The 21,039-nt window shown below is 40.3% G+C and overlaps 2 protein-coding genes across 3 annotated transcripts in view; one reads left to right on the top strand and one right to left on the bottom strand.

Annotated features, from left to right (window-relative positions):
* Window positions 1-17,657, top strand: part of ankrd6b (ankyrin repeat domain 6b) — a 53,154-nt gene extending 35,497 nt beyond the window's left edge. For both annotated transcript variants that reach the window (XM_073492604.1, XM_073492603.1), the window contains 11 exons: window positions 957-1,055; window positions 2,706-2,804; window positions 3,275-3,373; window positions 4,295-4,372; window positions 4,846-4,950; window positions 6,209-6,316; window positions 6,503-6,673; window positions 9,861-10,013; window positions 12,696-12,809; window positions 13,389-13,689; window positions 14,816-17,657. In XM_073492604.1, coding sequence (XP_073348705.1) covers window positions 957-1,055; window positions 2,706-2,804; window positions 3,275-3,373; window positions 4,295-4,372; window positions 4,846-4,950; window positions 6,209-6,316; window positions 6,503-6,673; window positions 9,861-10,013; window positions 12,696-12,809; window positions 13,389-13,689; window positions 14,816-15,408 — 1,920 coding nt within the window. In that variant the 3' untranslated portion in view covers window positions 15,409-17,657. The remainder of the gene's footprint in view (window positions 1-956; window positions 1,056-2,705; window positions 2,805-3,274; window positions 3,374-4,294; window positions 4,373-4,845; window positions 4,951-6,208; window positions 6,317-6,502; window positions 6,674-9,860; window positions 10,014-12,695; window positions 12,810-13,388; window positions 13,690-14,815) is intronic.
* Window positions 17,658-17,665: 8 nt separating this feature from the next.
* lyrm2 (LYR motif containing 2) lies at window positions 17,666-19,741 on the bottom strand. Its single transcript, XM_073492607.1, has 3 exons — window positions 19,591-19,741; window positions 18,679-18,819; window positions 17,666-18,074 (listed from the first exon to the last, which is right to left on the bottom strand). Exons 1-3 carry the CDS (start codon window positions 19,633-19,635, stop codon window positions 17,994-17,996), a joined length of 267 nt encoding a protein of 88 aa, XP_073348708.1. The 5' UTR covers window positions 19,636-19,741; the 3' UTR covers window positions 17,666-17,993.
* Between the last annotated feature and the right edge of the window lie 1,298 nt (window positions 19,742-21,039).

Here is a 21,039-nt window from a genome sequence, read left to right as displayed (position 1 = left end):
ATAATCAGATATAACACAAAGCTTGGGCTCTGCTGCCTGCTGATTTGTCCAATCCTCGCAATTTACTACACAGCTCTGGTTATGCAGTGTTAACACAAGCCTTTAAACTATAGCCAGTATTCAATATCAGTCTAATGTCTAATGAATCCCATCCACTGATGAACAATGTTTGTAAGCATCCTTAAGTCTGTCTTAGGGTTGGGCGATGTCTGCTGAATTGACATATGATGATATCTACAGTGAAACATCGTGATGGATGATGACATCGTTGTTTATGAATTTGAGGCAGCGTGTCCTCTCAGTGTTGTCGTGAGGCAGCAGTTGTGTGTTAGCTCACCACTGTAGCAGCCGCTGTTTCCCACCGTTGCTCTGACATGAATCTCCAACTGTCTCATCCTGCAGAGGAAACTATCTCCTGTTAACACCGACATACATCCCTGTGCCAGGTTTAAAAGCATTCTCTTCTCCACACATGTTCATAACTAAGCTGTGTTCAGTCTCATATGTATAAAACAATGTTGGCCAACTAACCAAGGTAGCTAAGCTAAGAAAACTGTGTGTAAAAACGGCATGACTGAGAGAAACAGTGGCCCGCAGGAAAGAAACACTGCTGCCACAAATTTAACCAAGTGTCTTGTGTTCGCTTAACTGAACCGGTGTAATAAGAAAGTAATAAATGGGTAATGGAGATGTAATGTTAGTGCGCTGAGCAGCAACATACTTCTTTCCATTTCCTCTCCCCACATATCACAAACAACATGGCAACTCTGAGGGGACATGCCTCTTAATTGTGCTCTGGTGGGGAGCCTTTTAAATCAGGGTTATGATGGTCAAGGATTTGTAGTCGATGGCTGTGAGCCATCGGCCCAACCCTAATCTGGTTGATGGTATGTTTGATGGAAAAAATATTAAATACCAACATATGATGAATCAGATTCTGGTCCTCTTGTTTCCAGGCAGGAAACACAGCACTCCACCTTGCATGTCAGAATGGTCATGCTCAGAGCTCCAAGGTTCTGCTCCTGGGAGGCTCCAGGCCCGACAGCAAGAACCATGTAAGTCACACAAGGCCTCTTTCACCTCTCGGTCTAACAGACAGCACGTTTAAAGAGCCCATATTGTAGAAACTAAGATTTTCATGTCTTTTTGATTCTCAAACAGGTCCTAGGTACTATATAAATACTATGAAGTATCAAAATGCTCAATCCACAGGGAAATGCACGCACCATGCCTTTAAACGAGCTGTCAGGACTTCTGTTTGGCTGTGATTTCACAACTTTGCAGTCAGCCCTGTAATCACTGCCATGGTTGCAAAAACGTATGGACGGTGCCTGCTCAGCCCTGCTAAATCTGACAAATCAGAACAGAGCATTTCCTGTGAGTTTCTTGTTGCAAGAGCATGAGTGTGCTGGTCTGCTCTTTTTTCTGTGTTAAAAGAAACTGTGTGATCGTGGGTACAGTGTCTCAAATTCATGTTGGTTGCAATGAATTCAAAAGACAGGGTGACTTTAATCAACATTTAGCAGAGCCAGGTATTTTTCTCAGGAGTTGGTGGCTACCAGAATAGATCTAAAAGTAGTATTGGTAACTGTAAATGCCAGATGTTGTGTTAATGGCTTGTTGCACTGCCTCTTAATGGACAAAATATCAATCACTGCAGCTTTAGATATCCAGTTCTCAAAAACTTTTAGCAGTCTCACTCCTTTAATGATATCATTACTTTAATGGGATCCAGTTCTTGTGAAAAGAATCAGTTGGATGTTTTCGAGTAAAGGTACGATTTACCCTTGAAGTTTGATGTCACATTCATCCAATGAACATATTGATTTTCATACTTAACCCACTGTATTTTTCATTACCTTTTCTTTCTGTTTCGTCTCACATTTGCTGTTTCTTCATGTAAAATTCTCTTTGAAAACAACTTGAATCTTCACGTCTTCCTCACTTCTTCACATTACTTGCTTTCTCTTATCCAGCAGCTTTGAAATCCAGGATGTTGCACTGTAGTCACTTAATTATGAAACACTGCATGGTACATTTGCACTTCAAACGTAATTGGCAACCTCACGGGAAAACTGTCGTTACTCAGCACAACACAAATACAGCAGGAAGCTGTTGGTGTTGGGTCTGAGCAGCAGACTGACTAAGCAGATTGTTGAATGCTTCACTCATATGCGGAGCCTTCAATATTTCATTCAGGTGTGGCAGGAGGTGCAGTGTTACACACACGTCAATAACTGGAAGAAAATGGACTCTATATGGACTGTAGTTAAGTTAAAATAGATGTAATAGAAATAAATTTGGATGACTTTTAGTGTTAAAGTATTGATGAAATAATCTTAAATTATTCAGGGCTGACACTAACAAGCATTTCTGGTGCTGGTTAAGTTTTTTTAAGTTTTGTAAATTGATTATTTATTTATTAAATGTCCAAAATTAAAAAATATACAGAATCAAGCATGTAATATAGTTAATAATTAGTCTGTATAGTTTGTTTGTGTGTGTATGTGAAGTTGGAAACACAACAGAAAAGTTGATGTACAATCTTGTGTTACATAATGACAATTAAATGTATACTTTGATTAAAGTACTATAATTAATTTATGCTCCTTTCTTCTGGGACACATATTTTGAATGTAATTGAATACCTCCTTTTTTTAATATAACATTCTTGTAAAATTGTTAATCCCTTAATTGTTTTACAGGCCGGGGATACGTGTCTGCATGTGGCAGCCCGCTATAACCATGTGGCTATGATTCGCATCCTGCTGGGAGCCTTTTGCTCCGTGTCAGAGAAAAACCTGGTGAGTTATTGACTGAACAAAAAAATGATTGTTTGTCACCAGCTTAATACGGAAGAATCCTGTCTGGGACTACTGGCGTATTGATTGGAACATTTTTGCCACTGATTACAGAATTTGTAACTGGCTCATGAAAGTGGCTGGTGTATTTTTGAGTTAATTTGCCAAAATGACCTGAGGGAGAAGGAAGCTCTGTTGTCTGCTTTATTTGACACACAATTTTTCTGTCCAGAATTTTACTTGTAAATGTGACACATCCATGTTAGATCTAGTCTGTCATTGTGAATTTTATATTATACAGCTAAAACATGTAATTTAAGAGTGACAAACATGATGTCAGAACATGTTTGTTACTCTGCATCAGAGCATCTGGTTTTGTAAATGTTGATCCAAGCGTCTTGAGGTTTTAAATAAATCAAGGCTCCCCCCTCACACCCATATCTCTTGTCCTGTGTGTGTGTATATATCTGCAGGTTGGGGACACACCGCTACACGTGGCAGCTGCTCTGAATCATAAGAAGACAGTACGTCTGCTGCTGGAGGCGGGTGCAGACAGCCGCATCTGCAACAATGTGGGTGCCTGCAGTCTTATTCTACATCATTAATGCTCAGAGGAAATGTTTGTGCACTCACTCTCCACTTTTCTTTCTCTTCAAGTGAGCACACATTTCTGTTGTTACCAGTCTCCTCTTGAGGAGCAGCACACTGTCACTGCCTCCTGCTGTCTATTTAAAGCTGCATTAGGCAACGTTACGCATTGTGAGAAGCAATTGGTAGCTGAAATCTTCTATGTTGATGCATAGCACGATCATTTTTGTTAACCTGACTGTTCTGATCGATGTGAATCAGAAGATCTTTCTTGGCCACCTATCTGTCAGTCTAAACTTCCCCATCGTGATAATGACATCACACAATATTACTTACATCATCAATCATTCCCATGTCAGTTTTTCTATAAATTGACAAAAATCGTAGTGAAATAAAATAAAAATACATAAATACAGGCCTGTTGCCAGTAAGGGCTGTGTAAAAAAAACCTTAACAGAGTCCAGTGGCTTCCACTTCTTACAGGCTCAGTATTAAGCTACTGTAAGTGAAACTCAATATTTCCTGCAGAGTTTTAAAAAAATATTCAGAAAGAGAGGAAGTAAGTCCATTGAGTTGCTCAGATATGTGATGATATGATGATGTGAAACACCTCTTTAGGAAGTGTTAAGTTAATTGACAGCAGCTTAAAAAACAGCAGTGGAAGTGGAAGCAACTTGAAATAATTAGTGTTTTAAAAGAGGAACGCTTCATGGCTGTGTTGTTGTATTGATGGAATTATTGCATTGGAAATAAACTGAAGACTTGACTTTGATTTGGAATAAAGGCTGTTCCAAATGTCTCTGCTATTGAAAAGCCTTGACCACTATAAACTGTACAGTAATTCCTGTCTGTTTGAGTCATGTTGTCACTGTCCTTACTGTCTGTATGTGTTTGTGTTTCTGCAGGCAGGTCAAACAGCTCTCGACCAGGCCAGAGAGCACAACAACCCAGATGTGGCTCTTCTACTGACCAAAGCTCCCCAGGTAAAACCAGTAACTACCAGTCTCACCAGTATAGGCAGCTATGAAAAAAGTTTTTTGTTTTGTTTTTTGTGCTCATACTCTGTGAGCTGGCAGTGTATTGCTCTTACTTATTGCAAGACAGCTTTATATAACATGTTAAGACATTTCTGGCATGTATAGTATTCATTTAATTCCTATTATCTATTCTTTGTTTTATTCATCATGTTACGGAACCACTTATATTTTCACCGTTTTAACTGACTAGCATTTTGATTCCTTGTTTTTGCAAACTGAATAGAGGTTATAAGATTTCTCTTAGATTGATACTTGGTCCTTAGGGTGAAAAGTAGAAAATAACTAAATAAATTGAGGTCTTTATTGCATTTCCATCAATATGTAGCTCTTCTCAATAAATAAAGTATGTTATTTAATGAGCATGCATGGTGGTGTCACTTGTGATTACAGTCATTTTGTTTCCTCGCGTGTGAGTTCAGGTTCAGAGTTTTGTGCGTGGCAGGAGTGTGAGGAAGCGGAGAGACAAGCTGAAGGCGGAGGGCAGAGCTCAGTCAGTGCCCAGAGATGAGATGCTACCCTGTAAGGTAAAAACTGGATCATTGTGTCAAAGCCACTTTATTATTATGTTGGCAGTTCATAGGGAAAGATAGGGAAAACAGAAGGATATAAGAGCTTTAAACGTTGGCATGAGATGAAGGTGAGGACATATGTGAGATGCAGCAGATTTGGTCACATTGTCAGACGACCTATAATAAATTCACTACTGAAACAAACTTCATGAATGTTCTTGTGAGTAGTAAAGTAGTTTGTGTTCCACTCATTCATAACAGAAACATGAGAGCTGTAGAAATCATTGGAACTGAAGACTGACATGATGAACATGTTCTTAAGTGTATGTAAACTTTTGACCACAACTGTATAATCAAAAAGACATGGAAATCTCACTTTCTACAATATGGGACATTTTGAGAAAGAAGATATTTCAAAGATTTTATCCAATTTTAAGTAATGAAAAGCATAAGTAAGAAACAGAGTGGCTGTTTGAGTGCTGATCCCTGCAAGCAGTTGAACTGCTCTCCTATAGTCTGTCTTGAACTTCATTTCAACTCTTCAGGCTTCTTCACTGTTCTTTTACTCACTTCCAGTCACTGAAGATGGACTGAAAGAAGTACTAATGTTTGCCAGAGGTGTTTGTTTTTGACAAATAACCCAAACCATTATTTGACAGCTTTGAATTTACTTTGATTATTGTTCTGTTGGGGACAAGTCATGACTTCATTCAACCGTCAGCGGTACTGTTTAGTGAAAATGTGTGGGAAAAAAAGAAAACACTTCAATTGACACACAGATTTGAAAAATCCCCTTATTCCACACTGTCTGATTTTATATACACTGAGAGAAATTTCCATAGCCAAGCCGCCATGTTTTTATTCAGCTTGGCATATTGGGTATATTTGAAAACTTCTGGATCTGCATTAGAATTAGAAGTTCACCCAAAAATGAAAATTCAGTCATTATCTACTCCATCTACTCTCATCCTCTACTTTCCATTTTAAAACAAGTCCCCTTCTACTTCAGTTGTTTACAAGAATGCTGCAACACTGTTTTACTGTGAAGTACCAGAAATGTGAGGGGTGTGAGGAATAATGACTGCATTTTGTTCGGGGGGTGAACTTTTCCTTTAAGGGTTTGACCAAAGTTTGGCTGCATAGCATGAGTGTAATGACTTATGTGGCTTTGTGGTTGAAGAGGTTAATCAAAGAGTATTTTTTAATGTCCTTAGTGCTTTAACATTTCCAGGAAGCTGCTCTACCAAACATTTCCCTCCCCTGTTCCATACAGGACAGTGCATCTGCTGCAGATGACACCCAGAGCAGTGAACGAGTTGCCTGCAAGCAGGTGACCGAGTCAAACACCAGGCGGGGAAAGAACAGGAAGCAGAAAGAAAAAGTAGGTCCATCTGAAAAAACACACTCTAATCCATATCGATGTTCTTTGAAGAATAGAGAAGCTAACAGTTGCCAGAAGTGGTTCTGGACAGAGGAAGATAATTAGTAGCACTCCCCCCTTCGTTAGTTACTGTTTGAGATGTATGAAATGGAATAATGACTAACCTCTGGTGCTTTAATGTTTCAGCCATCTCTGTCTGACCCCCTTCGCCGCAAAGAGACCAGGCAGAGCGAAGCCTGTCACAAGAGGAAAGACAGACTGCGAGGAGGGGCCCTTCATGCATCCGTCCCTCCACACAACTATAAAGCCTATCAGCTCTACACACTGTACCGCAGCAAAGATGGCAAAATCATGCAGGTTAGTGCACAAATGTTCAGCCAGAGTAAAGATTATTATGTTTGTAGTTGCTCAGGTATGTGCTCTGTAAACTTCATGTCAAGTCCTCCAACATAGACGACTTTCCTCCATCACTGAACAACTGCTACAAGGCCTACTGCAAATTACCACCCAGGCCCCAAAGTTTTGTGTCATCACGTGTTTTCAGTTTGTGGTGTGTTTTCACTGAAGATGTAAATGAGCCAAGACACAACTGATTTGAATAAAATGCCACTAAAAAGACCTGGGACCTAAATTTCAACACAGTGTGTTCACCAGCTATCTTTGCTTTTAACTCAGGTCTTCATTTGTGAAGAGGCTGGCTCATTTAACCTGAACTGAAAGGCACGGGTCATGATGACCGCTCACCGCTGTCAACGTTTTTTGTGCCTCTCATCATCATCATCATCATCATTTCTTTATTCCCGTCAGTTAAAACCATGTACAACATACTCTTTTAAATCTGTAATAATCTTATGTGAAATGGGACACCCTAGGAAGCTTAAAAAGCTTATTAAGAGGGGCCCAGGCACAAAGTAGATACAAGTACGATTAAACATATCATATATATCAACATACCTCTGATTCATGTCTTCGTGTCACTCCGCAAGTACTAGTCCATTCATTTGTCACATGGAACTTCATTCAAAGCAGAGCTCCACTAAAGAGCCTGCAATCGTTGCGGAAGGTTATCTGATGTGTTCTAAGAATTTTGGACGTGTGGGGCGAACTATTTCTTTCTTAGCTGAAGCCGACAACAGGACAAAATAAATGTAAAGAGAGACATAGTGGAGTTCCTATTTTCGTTTTGACAAGTAAATTATGTAGTCTACCCCTCACATGACCTGGCAAGTGACATTATTCTAAAATGCATAAGAATAACTCCCCCGATATGGTTAGAAAATACTGCCTCTAGGCCTGTCACAATTATTACATAATCGCCTGATAGCGATTATTTGAGCTGACCGCGATCATTTTGCATAATTGTCAGATTCCACAATCAAGGGAATTCTACTCCAATGTTAGAAATGCTGCATAAACATGCTTGGATGGAAACATGGTGTTTTAAGAGCAGCGTGGCTCCATTAAGAGCGTAGCGAGTGGTGAAGCCGGAGATAGAGAGACGGTGGCTGAGCTCAGAGCTGACAGGTGTGGGTGATGGAGAAGAGAAGAAATTAACAGTAACGTTGTCTAGTAGCTGTAGTAAATGTACAGATTAGGTTTCTGTTTGTCTCTGAGTAAATGCTGCAGCTCCTCAGGACCCAGGAAAGTCTCTGCTGTGCTTCCCGACCACGGTCTAGAAGCTGAAGCAGGAACGGTTAACTATGGAAATGAGGAGAACATTACTCGCCCTGCCTCGTCGGCATGCAAACAGTAATCAGGAGTAAATGCTAAACGTCAGTGATAGACTCGGGCGTATATTTTCCTGCTTTTTTGTCCTTTGCCTATCACACCTATGATGAATGCTATAAATAACAACAACAATACAAGAACAAATGACAAAAGCAGGTCGTGGTGGTAAGAAGAATATGGCACTTTTTTTTCTGAATGGTTTTCTCTTTTGTTGTGGTCACATACCTGGCAGCAGGCAGGTATGAGGTCACATACCTGGCAGCAGGCACAGCACATTCTGCCTTTCCCCTCAAAATGAGGGGTAAATTCTCCCTGTCTGTCAAATTTTGGATTACGACGATTATTATTATTTTTTTTAATTATAGGAAGAATTCTTCCCTAATATTTGTGCAATTTTGACATTGTGTTAAAAAAGTGTAATCCTGTCTCTACAACTCCTTCATCACAGTATCAACACAGCCTGTCTTTTCTGGGCAACCAGGTCTGCTTGTGTCTGCCCTTTTTTTATTGCCAGTGGTCACTCCTGTTAGGCTCAGTGAAGCCAGGTGAGCTTTGTGCGACAGCCTTTATATGATGGGCTTGATCATGTGTGGAAAGTAATAAAAGAGTGTTTTAAACTACTGAACTTGAATACTGGTGGAAGAGACAACACTGTTTTGCAGTTGTTGGACATGTCTCCTGTAGGCAGTATGTGAGGAAACACTAGTAAAAAATCCAAATATTGCCAGCCCAACTGAAAGTGCAAAGACTCAATTAAGAAAGGCCTCCATTGTCATTTCTTAAAATTTTCAAACTCCTTTGACCATTTTTTGCTGTGAACAGATATTTAAAAATGGCTGCTTCAATCATAACACATTGGACTGGACAGGAAGAATTATAATTCATGCAGACGTTGTTGCTCTTTAGTCTTGGTTGTGGTTGCTCTTAACAAACTAGCCCTAATTGAATCTTTAAATTTAATATTTTATTATTTATTGCTGTCACAAGGGTTTTCATTGGCTGGTCTATTACTGAAATTTAAATTATTAAAGGAACTTAGATTTTATTATTGCAAGGGGAAACTTGTTCACCCAAAAATTAGGTAATTGATGCTGCTGGTCATCAGCACGGTAAATATCATGCTGATGGAAAGTCAGCTGAAGTTTCATAGTCCACAAAACATTTCTAGAGCTTCACAGCAAAACAGAGTTGCAGCATGCTGCTAATCAACTGAAGTAGCTGGAGACTTGATTTAAATGTATGAAACAACAAAAAACATAAAATAGCTCCATACAGTTTGTCTGGGTCTCTCTGAGATCCAAAATTGATTTCAAAAGACCAGAACATTTTTTTTGACTACGAATGTTTACCAGCAGTTCCGTCAACATGGGTGTGAGTAGACAATGACTGATTTTTCATTTAAACCGATCCTTTAAAAAGACCCTCTCTATGTGCCCAATAAAACTGTTGCTGCATGTTTTACAACTGTTCCTTGCATGTTAAATCATGAATGCTCCTTGTGCTACAGTGTTCAGTCTGCAATGACAAATGAGCTTAGAAGCTGATGTTAGAGATTTGTAAACATATCCATTCTCTAATCTCATATGTTTCAGTCCTACAAAGAAACATTTTAAAATAAATATTGCATGAACCTAAGGTACCATTAGTGCGGTGCCTTTTCATTCATTTCATTTTAGCAGCACAAAGCCTTTCTGTGGCAAAAAAACAGAAAGATTGTGAAAAGACTTAATACTTGGATAGAGGTAGCTGTAATTTTGGAGTTTGTTGGATGTGTTTGCTGTGTGTGCTGCCATGTTGATGTTGCGGGGTGTTGCAGGCTCCTCTGAACGGCTGCCGATGTGAACCTCTCATCAACAAACTGGAGAACCAGCTGGAGGCCACCAAGGAAGAGATGAAGACTGAAATTCACACTGTCCAAGACCTGATGAACTGCAAGATGGGCCAGCTGGACCGCAAGAACAAACACCAGGTACCATACACACACTTCTAACATAGCAGAAAAGCTCTCTTTGTTTATTTTTTTATTGTTTAGGTTTAACCTGCTCACATTCAAGCAGAGATTTGGTGAAGTGTAACCCAGATCAAACCAGATCCGAATTCCTATGCGTATGTAGTTAGTTTTGTTTTCTTTTGTTTATTATCCTTTTGGAACTTTTGTCAATCAAATACAAATACAACATTCTCCCTCACTTGCAGCATTTAGACCAGCTATATTTATTATTTGTATAGTACTGATGCTAAATGCCCTAAAATGTAAATTTAAATACTCTATATTTATTGACAAATGAAATAAATATATATATTTTTTTTAAATGCATCAATTTTGACTGACTTAATCAGTAAAAAACCTTTTAGTTCTAGCACCTGTACACAACAACATATTTTCCGGTTAAAGATGAAGTTGTAGCTGTAAAATTTATCTCAATGGCTTCGAAAGTGAGCCCGACAGATTTTTCTGATATCAATATATTGGTCAAGATACACATATTTTTTGCATTTATATATTTAATTTATATGAATAAATTATAATAATAAGCAAGCTTTTTCTGCATTATAATCTAAAGTTTCCATATCGGTGCATGTCGCAAAACGCCTTTATACTGGTAGGGTTCTGTTCTAAAGTGTTGAGTTGAAATCTCAGTTCTCTCATCTCATCGCAGTTTGAGAAGCCTTTGTGTATTATGGCCCTGTGAAGCTGAAAACATACAGCACAGCAGAGGTAAGGGCCTCTATTCTCTGTATGGAACTTTACAGTGCTGTAACAGTGAAGAAGCTTCGCTTGCATTTCCCTCTAGAGCCACCCTGTGTATAATACATGTAATTACAGTACTGTCAGATGCTTTAGATAATAGCTTCTATCAGATAGCACACTGATAGTCACTGATGCATATACTCTGAGCATCACTGCTGCCTACATGCAGTAGTGCAGGAATGCATAATAAACAGGAAGATAACCACTACAGAAGCAGCTGTGTAGAGTCAGACACAAGAGAGAACGTGGGAAGTTAAACAGCAGTTAGACTGAGGGACTGCCAGACAGAAAGATGTTTACTCTACCAGCACTGTGAGCTGGTATGACCCGGCCGTTATCATGCAGTGAAATAGTTCAGTGTTTGGAACAGATTTCATCAAACATTCCACATGTTATAGTTGAACCTGCCATTCTAAAACAGTGCTGCCTTAACTGCCTCCAACTGGTCCACTACTTATGTTGGCCTGACTCTCAGACATGCCTAGAAGAGGCATTTGAGATCAGATCACTCAGACCACATTCAGAGGTGTTCTGTTTCAACTAACCATTGAGCTAGTAACCGCAATATCTCCAGACCCCTTCACAGATTGCGTGATTTTAAGAGTTGTTAAGTGAGGACAAAATGAACAAACTTTGCAAAACAATTTCACATTAATTCAAGCCTTCTTGTAAAATCGACTTTAAATGCAATTCATTAAGTTGTTTCTTTCCTTTAAAAAGATGTCAGTTTGTTTGGGCACAGCTGTACCAGCCTGCCTGCTTCCATGACTAAAGTACGACTTACCTGCCAACATTAAGCAGCTGTTTGAACACACTGTTTACACTGATTTCACCATTTACACTACATTAAAGGTAAACGTGTCAAATTTTACAAAACCCATAAAAAGTTACCTATAAAGGTTACTTCCTTGTTGCCCCAGGAGAAAATCCCCAGACTCCCTTAAAGTGTGACTAAATTTTGTGAGTTGTGGGGAAACTATAAACTTTGTGCAATGCTGTCTATAACAAATGTGTAACTGTTTGGACCTTCTTGTTAATTTGGCAAATGTTAAACATGAAGATACTTATTTCTTTGTGTCAAAAAACATTGTGTCCGTTTGTCCCAGTGATGTACTTGTGATGTGTGATGTATTTGCCTATACAGTAGAGCAGGGAAGTGAGATCCAATCTCAAATGAACTTATGGGCGTAAGGCTGTACACTTGTAGTTGGTCACTGAGGACGGATGTTGATACCAAAAGTGAACAGCCTCTGTTTCTTTATGAGGCTGAGTCTGTGCATGGGCACAATGTAACATTCAAGGCCATTCACAACCTCGCCCCCCCATATCTGTCAGACCTCCTCCATGTCCCCACTCCCTCCCGCTCCCTCAGATCCTCCTCCCCCATACACCTGTCTGTCCCCTCCGCCCGTCTCACCACCATGGGGAGCAGAGCATTCAGCCGCTCTGCCCCCCGCCTCTGGAACTCACTTCCACCCCAACTCAGAAACATTGAATCACTCCCCCACTTCAAATCACAACTCAAAACACACCTGTTTAAAACTGCCTATTCCCTCTGATGCCACTGGCCCTGTCCCATCCCTTGAATCTATTGGAATTGTTCTTATTTTGTGTGTTTTTTATTTATTTTTTCATTTATTGATATTGATGTTTATTCTAGATGTATTCTTTTATCTCATTTGTGTACGGTGTCCTTGAGTGTCCAGAAAGGCGCCTTCCAAATAAAATGTATTATTATTATTATTAATGTCATGGTCAAACAGGAAAGGGACAAACATACATCGCAAGAGAGTTGGAAGACCACTGTTGAATAAAAAATGCAACACAACTAGAGGAAATGTAGAAGTGAACAACTCAACAACTGCTGACATGTTTCTGGGTGTGTGCTTTTCCCATCAGATCCGAGCTCTTGATAAGATGACGTTGGAGAGAGTATCAGCAGAGAGGACAGAGTGTCTGCAGAGGATTGACCAGCGGGCCCTGCAGGAGCGACTGGAGGCAGAGAAGAGACAGGTAACACTGACAACTGGTACAGAGACACACGCGCTCTGTAGCTGATGAGAGATGTCACCACTGAGGTGTTGGTGCTGACCCACTTCCCTAATTTTTACAGTGGTGTGGAAAAGTTGTGTTTTCTGTCACACCTAGTGTGATAACCCTAACCCTAACCCTAAGTAAAAATTAGTGTTATAGAGCTGAAGAAATATTTAGATGAAAAAGTTTTGATGCTCATTGCTGAGACTAAAAGAGCAACATTTGTTAAGTTTGTTAATTTATTGTAGTTTAAAACAATCAAAAATGAACTAACATTATTAAATGTGAACAATCAACAGTGCTGACATTACGGCAAAGATGTCTACTGAAGTTAGCATGCTACCGGCTCGTCCTGTCTCATAATACAACTTTGTACCTCATGAGGTGGTCATCTGATAGCTGGGAGACAGTGGTGATGTTGCTTTTAGGGCAATAAATGAACAAAATAAACTCACAAAACGTCAAGAAAGGAGCCACTTCTGTCAGCAATTGCTCCTCTCAATAAATGTGCCATAAAGTCATAGAAACTCTTGTGTGTGGTTGTATGTGCCCTTTAAGCAGGCGTCTCTGGTCAGTGAGCTGAAGAGCTGGTGTCTGTCCAAGCTGCAGAACATGGAGTTTCGCTTTGCAGGAGACCCCAGCAGCACCAAGCTGCAGCGCTCCTCCTCTGTCGCCGAGGGCCTGGATGAAGCTGATGGAGCTAGCCTCACTGCACCACCTTGTGGCCAGGGAGACAGCTCCCAGTGCCTGGAGCTCCAAAACAGCCCTGCCCTCCTGGACTCAGGCCGAGGGGAGCCCAGTTTGGCAGAGGGGGGCTCAGCTAACCATTACTTTGTGGTTCATGTGGAAAGCTCTCCAGGTATATCACCATATTTAATAAATGATTTAGTGGTTTAGTGTCATGTCTTCTAATTTATTTGAAATAGGTCAAGTGTTTATAAAAAGATGAAAAACACACCCAGACACTTGTGTCTTAGTCTTGAGGATTATTTTTCTTTTGACCTGTAATGTTCTTCATCATGAGGTCTTGAGTATATGAGCACACCCGTATGTATAGATCAACTGTGATGGCACGTCACACATTATCAGTGAATTGGGTTATTGTTGTCAACATTTGACCAGTCATTCATTGACTAGGAGCGGTCACAATAGACTGTATGCTGTGTTATATTCATAGATTCATCATTTACAGAAGCCACATACTAACATCTCAGTCCCCACCACTCACAGACACCCCCAGGATGCAGCTACCAGCCACCACAGTGGCTCCTTACAGAAATCCTTCTGTTACTGCCATAAATCTCTAACTTGGGTTCATCTGTTAAAATAGAGGCCTTGTTTTACCTCACCTCATGCCTGTTCTGGACCTTTACCTGAAACATTGTCATGTAGAACAAAAGAAGGACTTGCACATAACAATTGACCAACACATGTTGTGTGCCTGCACTAATTATAAACAAGTCAATTAAAAACTATTTTTTATGAAACTCTTCTGCAATTAGACAAATGTTGGCAAATGACAAAGCAAATATCTTGGTAAACAGATTCTACATGTTTTATTTTTTTTAAATAGCAATTTGAGTGTTTTTGGCCTTGTGTTTGCATTTAACTTTGGCCTGTGCTTTGCAGTTAACTACATCCCATTGTGTCCTGACACGAGAGTAAGCTGCTCCGCACCACTGCCCTGTTTCTTTCTTAAGCAGAAAAACAAAACTTTACGCTACGCCCTGAGGATAATTTATTTATTTTTGAAGAAGATTTAGTCTGCAGCTGTAGGCATATGTGATTAACAGTGCATTATTTTAGATGCACTATTTCTCTATTATGACCCTTGGAAAGAATAATATTGCTGCCATCAGTGAAATTTGGCTCAGTCTGCCTGTGGTATGCTATTAATGATTCAGACTTATACTGCTAATTAGCACGGTGGCTAATTAGAACTGTGTATGTGTGTAGTAACTGGATTTCTTTTGATCATGTACCAGATGGGGATAAGGCTCAGAATACAGAAGTCAACTCTCCTGCAGCAAAGAGCCTGCTGTCATCAGTCCAGGTGGTTCGGCCGAAGGAGCGCTCAGTGATCTGTGCTGACACCCAGAGGAAGAACAAGGACCTGCAGGACGTGGACATGTTGGAGGTCGGGGCAAGCGGGGGCAGGAGTTACAGAGCCAGCAGTCTGTCTCCGTCCACAGAGCGCCGCTGCGGCAGCAGGACTGAGGCTGGCCTCAAAGACAGGGAGCGAGGGCGGGACAGAGGGAAGCACCGCAAGAAACATTCCCAGGGCAGGACTAAGTCCAGAGGGGCCTCAGGGGTCAGGACTCTGGAGGTGTTTGGAGAGCAGCCAAGTGAACCCTCGTTTGCTCAGGAGAGGGACAACATGCACGCTCTGGAGGTGACTCAGTACTTCTTTGAGGCTGTGTCGACGCAGATGGAGCGTTGGTATGAGAGGAAGGTGCAGGAGGCTCGCTGGCAGGCCAATCAGAGGGCTCAGGCCGACAGAGCTGCTCTGGTTGAGAGGATCACTTACCTGGAGGACGAGCTGCGCATGCTGAGGACAAGCAGACATGACGACTGCTAACACACAGCTCATATGTCACCATCAGACTACAGACAAACAGACTGAATCTATGTGAGATCTGATTTGACCCTCTTTAACAGCCATGGATAACAACTGCTACCAGAGTAGAGAAGTAAAGGCATTATTTTCATTATTGGATCCACTGTATCATTACATATGTTTTCACATTCAAATCCCTGTTGGTTGTCATTGTAGCAATGGACTGATAGTTGTATAGTAATAAGGGCAGCTCTTATGCACTGCTGTAAATAAACCAGTAGATATAAAGCTAGGTGTCAGATTGATCTAATGTGCCATTTACAGGAGATACACCACATTAATCACATCAACAAACACTATGTGCAGTGTGTACACACACATCCATTTATTATAAGCCCAACCATACTCTAAACACTGATTTGTGCAGAGATAGAATAGTGTAACTGTCTTTCTTTAAAGGTCCCATATTGTGAAAGTTGTGATTATAAAGCAGGTCTAAGTGCTATATAAATACTGTGAAAGTATCAAAACTTTCAATCCACGGAGAAAAACACACAGCCCGCATTCATGAACTGTGCCTTCGCGTGCCGTCAGGACTTCTGTATGGTTGTGATGTCACAACTACACAGTCACATTTAAGGCATTTAAGAGACGGGCGCTAAAACTGAGTGTTCAGACAGGGTGAATAGAGGCATGGACAGTTGGGGGGAAATTATTTGTTTTGAACATTAAAGCATGTTCATTTTTTCTTTTAGACATCCTAAATAAAAGTATGAACTTGACAATATGGGACCTTTACTAGCAGGCATAAATGATGTGCAGTGGTATCATTGGATCACAGTGAAGCTGTGTGGATGGAGGGAATTACAGTGTAATAAGCTTTTAGTTGATGTTTGCATGTTGGAATCAGCCCTGTGACTGAGGAACAACCTACCGCTTATTTATGAGAATGTAGCTAAACTGATGCAGCATGTAGCCCTACTGAAGGTTCGTTTTTGTCTTTAAGAAAGAATCAGTTGATTTTGCTGCATGGTATTATCTGTAGGAAGGCTTGAGCATGCCCATAAAATCATTTCAGACTTTCACAGTGAACAACTATAATTAGTGTATACATTTGAAAAAGTGATCAACTAAATATGCATTGAAACAAAGGAATTTTAAAAATATTTTATTATATTTCTTTATTTTGGCTAAAAATGATGAACAACTCATTTTATTTGGACTAACAGAGATGTTTTGAATTTTTTCTTTACTTTTTGGTATCCCATTCACTCACTTGTCTGTTTCACTTTTCATTTGTCTCCTGCTTAAACATGTTCAGATTCCATATCATGATCACTGCATTTTAAAAATTAATAAGCAGTGTCCTACTTGCTTGGAGACTAAAGGAGCAGTTACTTTTCTTCTCCCTTCCTTTCAGTTAATATTAATAAAACAAAAAACAACATTATTTTCACTGCAAAAAGGGAAGACTTTATTAGATAATTAAACACTTTTAAAGTGTATACTGCCATCCATATCCTGTCTCTATAGGCACTCAGTGGTTCAGTTTGCAGTGGATAGTAGCTGTATATTAGGTCAGCGTCTTAGTAAATTTATGAGTGGCATTAAGTGTTTACAATCCACTGGAGTGGGCAATAAGAGGGGATGCAACACTGACTTTTCATACATCAAAACACAGACTTTGTTAATTGTATGTTTCTGTCTGTTCTTCATATTTGTAACTAAACCAGCCAAGCATCACTACTACAGTCAACATTAGAGCTGCATTAATTAGATGATGATAAAAAAAACCTATTTTTATAAATTGTTTTGGTATGTTTTGTTTTGTTTTTTCTTATCTGATGGGAGCTTCTCCAGTGTGATTTGCTTAATTTGTTTTACATATTTTTTTATGTTTTCTGAAGTTTTACAGACCAAACGATTTATGGAGAAACCAATTAGCAGATAAATCAGGAATGAAATGAACCATTGGTTGCAGTCCTGGTTGACGCCAGATCCTGAACAGTAGACTATCTATAATCCTGTGTCTCTGAATGCCAGTGCCCTGCCAATCTTGCCTACCTGTAAAGGACAGCGTTGATGAATTCTGTTAGAACATGAAGAAAGCTCAGAGTTGTGTTGCAGTATTACCGTCTGCTGTATGTTTGATGTTGTGATTGTCTGCTCATACATGTTTATTAGTTCAACATGGAGAACTGTGGATATGAATAATGCACTCTGTATCATTATGCCAGAAAAAATTTTGTATTTAAAAAATTCTCAGTCAACATCTGTCTGTAGTTCCATTCATTCCTCTTTAATATATACAATATAATATACAGTGCAAGTTTAGCAGATGGGCTAAACTCCAAAAAACGCCTCACAGGTTAAATCAGTGTCCATGATCATGGAACAACATCTCCGTCACTGTCTTCAGGTCAGCTCCATCAAACCATTGTTGAAAAGGTGTCCAGTCAGAGATGAGTTTCAGTACATTCTGTATTATCCACTTACACTGGTGCTCCCTGATCAGAGGTGACCCTGACAGCCCTCACACAGTCTCCACCAATCACGTGGTGCTCTTCGTTGAGAGCTGATCCATAGTCCACAGCAGCTCACAGTATTTAACTCCTGGCCAATGCCAGACTCTTCTGCAGCTCCTCTAGATGGTTGTTAGCTTGTGTGACCATCATACGGATGGCATCCTAAAATAACAATGAGAGGGGAAACAGCGGTAATGGAAGGAGCAGAGGATTCTGGGTAAAAAATACAATATCTCTTCACCTATTCCATCACAAAAGTCCGTACATTTAGCTTGAGGAAAAAAAGAGTCTCATTACATATCATTGTCTTGATTAGTGATGAGATGTAGTTGAAAGCTTCAGAAAAAGATGGTAAGTGGACCTTGATTTAAGATTTTTTGCTCAAACTACCAAGGTCAATAATCAACTTGTTTAATACAATGGACTGTGATTGTAACAATAAATATTTATCAGAATGATGACAATTCCAGACATTTTCAGAATGTAGTAACAATCAAGGTGATCAACTTCCCTTTTTAGAGACTTTCCAGACATTAAAGTAAACTATATCATCACCATCATGACTAACGAAGCTTTTTTCTGATGAGGAGCAAATTGTCTTCAAAACATCTACAGCAAAGTTTGATTTAACACTTTTAGATATCCTGAACAACATCCTCCTGAATGTGTCACCAGGTTTTCACTCTTACAAACAGACTTGGCAGGGCTTTTTTAGGTGACCAGGCTCTGTTATGGAAAGACAACCACATTCCTACCATTTCGTTACCTGGTCTGTGGCACTCTTATTCCTCTTGAACTCATCTCTTGCCCAGTCTTTAAGGTACTTCCTGTCTGTCTCGTCTGGTACCTGCCTTATGGTCCTCAGCATGTTTCTGTAAATCCCCAAAATCTTCTGTCTCTGTAAAAACTGAGAAGGAACCACCAGTTTAGACTCACCAGGACAACTGAAAGCTAATTTTCTTTATGAATGATCTAAAACTTGGATTACGGACATTGAGTGATATCATGGCTGCAACAGAGCCCGACTATGAAGAGAATAGTCACTTTCACTGCATCCATTGACTGCATGTTGTGTGAAATTTAAGTTTCAAAATTACAACTACCATCAACTCCATCTCCAGCCCACCTGTAGATGATACTCTGGTTAACGACAGCTGTACACCTTCATTATCACTGTCAGCAGACCTGAACACCTGACATCATGTGCCAGCTCGTTATTCTACATCCGTAATGTTTTGAAAATTAAACACGTCTTAACATTTGGTATGCGTTAAATTACTGTTATGACTTTAGCTGAGGCATAGTCTTGTTTCTTTAACGTTAATGGTCTTAACTATGTAAGGTTGCTATTTCTTGCACATAAAACTCTGAACACAGCCACACGCACTTAGCTAACCCCCGCAGACCTAGCTTAACTTCCAGTAAAACAGCGGATACACACGCAAAGGTAAACGCATTACTGATATATAAAAAACATATTTTACACCCAGTTACTTGACTGTAAATCGTAGTGAGCCACGGAGGGAGACTGTCGCTGACTGTCTCTGGACTTAAGCTAATACTGCTATCAAGATACCGTAGAGGTTGCTAGAACATTAGTTTGTCAACCAGTTCTGCATTTACTGATATATAATGGCCCTCCCACTATTCTAACTGTACAATGTGTAGCGTCAATTACCTGTTTTAAAGAAAGCGCTGCATGCGGTAACCTTGAAACTGCCATATCTAACAGCCCTGCTACTGCTCCGTTATGACACAAGTATCCAGTGGCTAGTCAGAAGCGGATGTTGTGATGACATTGATGGCGGTCGATTTGGTGTATGTCTCCCCCTGGTGGATCGGAGGGCAGCAGCACGCAGACACAGCCTGACTGGACTGGAACTCAACGTTTGCGAGGTCAAATGTTTGACAAGGTCTACATAAGGCCAGGCCCGGTTCTAGACTGCCTTGATTGGGGTGGGGATGGCAGTAAGAAATGTTGATTGGTCACCAACTGCTACTGTGTTGAGTGCCATAGGGATGAAGTTTTTTTGTATGCCTACCAGTCTATGATGCCAACCCAGACGTAGTGACGGGGTCAGTTTGTAGGATTTGCATGTTGTGTTCATTTGTTTATTTTACTGTGTTCGTTACGTTTATGAAATGTTGCATGTTACCTTGTTTGCAGTATTTTGATTATTTCAGTTGGAGTTTATGTTGAATTGCATGTAGAGATTTCATTTCCGAACTGACATTGAACTGCACACGGACTCTCGCGGCAGCAATCAGCGCAACGAGTCACAGGTGGTAGCGCGCAGGGGATAGATTCCTTTTAAGCAGCAGGAAAGCAGCGTGCAGCAGAAGAAGGTAGGGGACCCCAGCGAAGAGCCGGACGGCGTGAGGAGACCATCACCACAGGAGAACAACCACACGCCTGAAACGCAGCAGCCTGTGTCCGTTTGGCCTCACAACTCCAGCCTGGGCGAACAGCGGGACGCTATTCCCCAGGAACAAAACAACCAGTGGTGGACCGCGGGACCGGAGGGTGGACAGCACGCGAAGGGAGGTCAGTTGAGGGGAAGTAAAGTGGAGAAGCAGAGGGGTGTAATCACGATGCACCCCTCTTGCAGCTAAGTACCCTTTCTGCCTATTTTAAACCATTTTAATCAGGATTTTAACTAGCATTTTAGGTCTTAGGGATTTCCCTTTTTAATTGTTGAACAATTTTAATTTGCCCGAATGACTGCTTGCCCATCGTCACCTTTCAAGGCCTGGAGTCTGCCACCTTCAGGTTTTAGAGTGAGACCAGTACAAAGGACGATTGGACTGCAGGAAAAGACTTTGGGCTGGGGTTTTTATTTTATTTTATCACTTTTATTATAATAAATCTTGTATTTAACTTATTTGGATTTGTGGTTTTTAACTCTGCTCAACCCTGATTTTAAATAAGACCTGTGTTGCCTTTTTAAAATTGGAGTCCTAGGCTCTTTTAACCTAGGTGGCGTTGTCAGCCTTTTACTAATACATCTCATTTAAGAATTCATTTTCAATTTAACTATAGATTTTTCCAACCTCGCCACAGACTTTCTGGCGTTGTTGGCAGGATCAGGCACCTGAGCAGAGTTGAAACCTTTTTGTTTTCTATTTT

The sequence above is a fragment of the Pagrus major genome, chromosome 22 (genome assembly GCF_040436345.1).
Source record: "Pagrus major chromosome 22, Pma_NU_1.0".
Classification (NCBI taxonomy): Eukaryota; Metazoa; Chordata; class Actinopteri; order Spariformes; family Sparidae; genus Pagrus; species Pagrus major.
This window is presented reverse-complemented; position numbering and strand designations above follow the sequence as displayed.

Excerpts from the sequence above, each read along its gene's own strand:
- lyrm2 (XM_073492607.1), bottom strand. The coding sequence starts at position 19,635 with ATGGCAGTTTCAAGGTTACCGCATGCAGCGCTTTCTTTAAAACAG. Across the intron at positions 18,820-19,590 it reads CAGCGCTTTCTTTAAAACAG|TTTTTACAGAGACAGAAGAT; the intron begins GTAATTGACGCT and ends GTTCCTTCTCAG. Across the intron at positions 18,075-18,678 it reads ATAAGAGTGCCACAGACCAG|GATGCCATCCGTATGATGGT; the intron begins GTAACGAAATGG and ends TTGTTATTTTAG.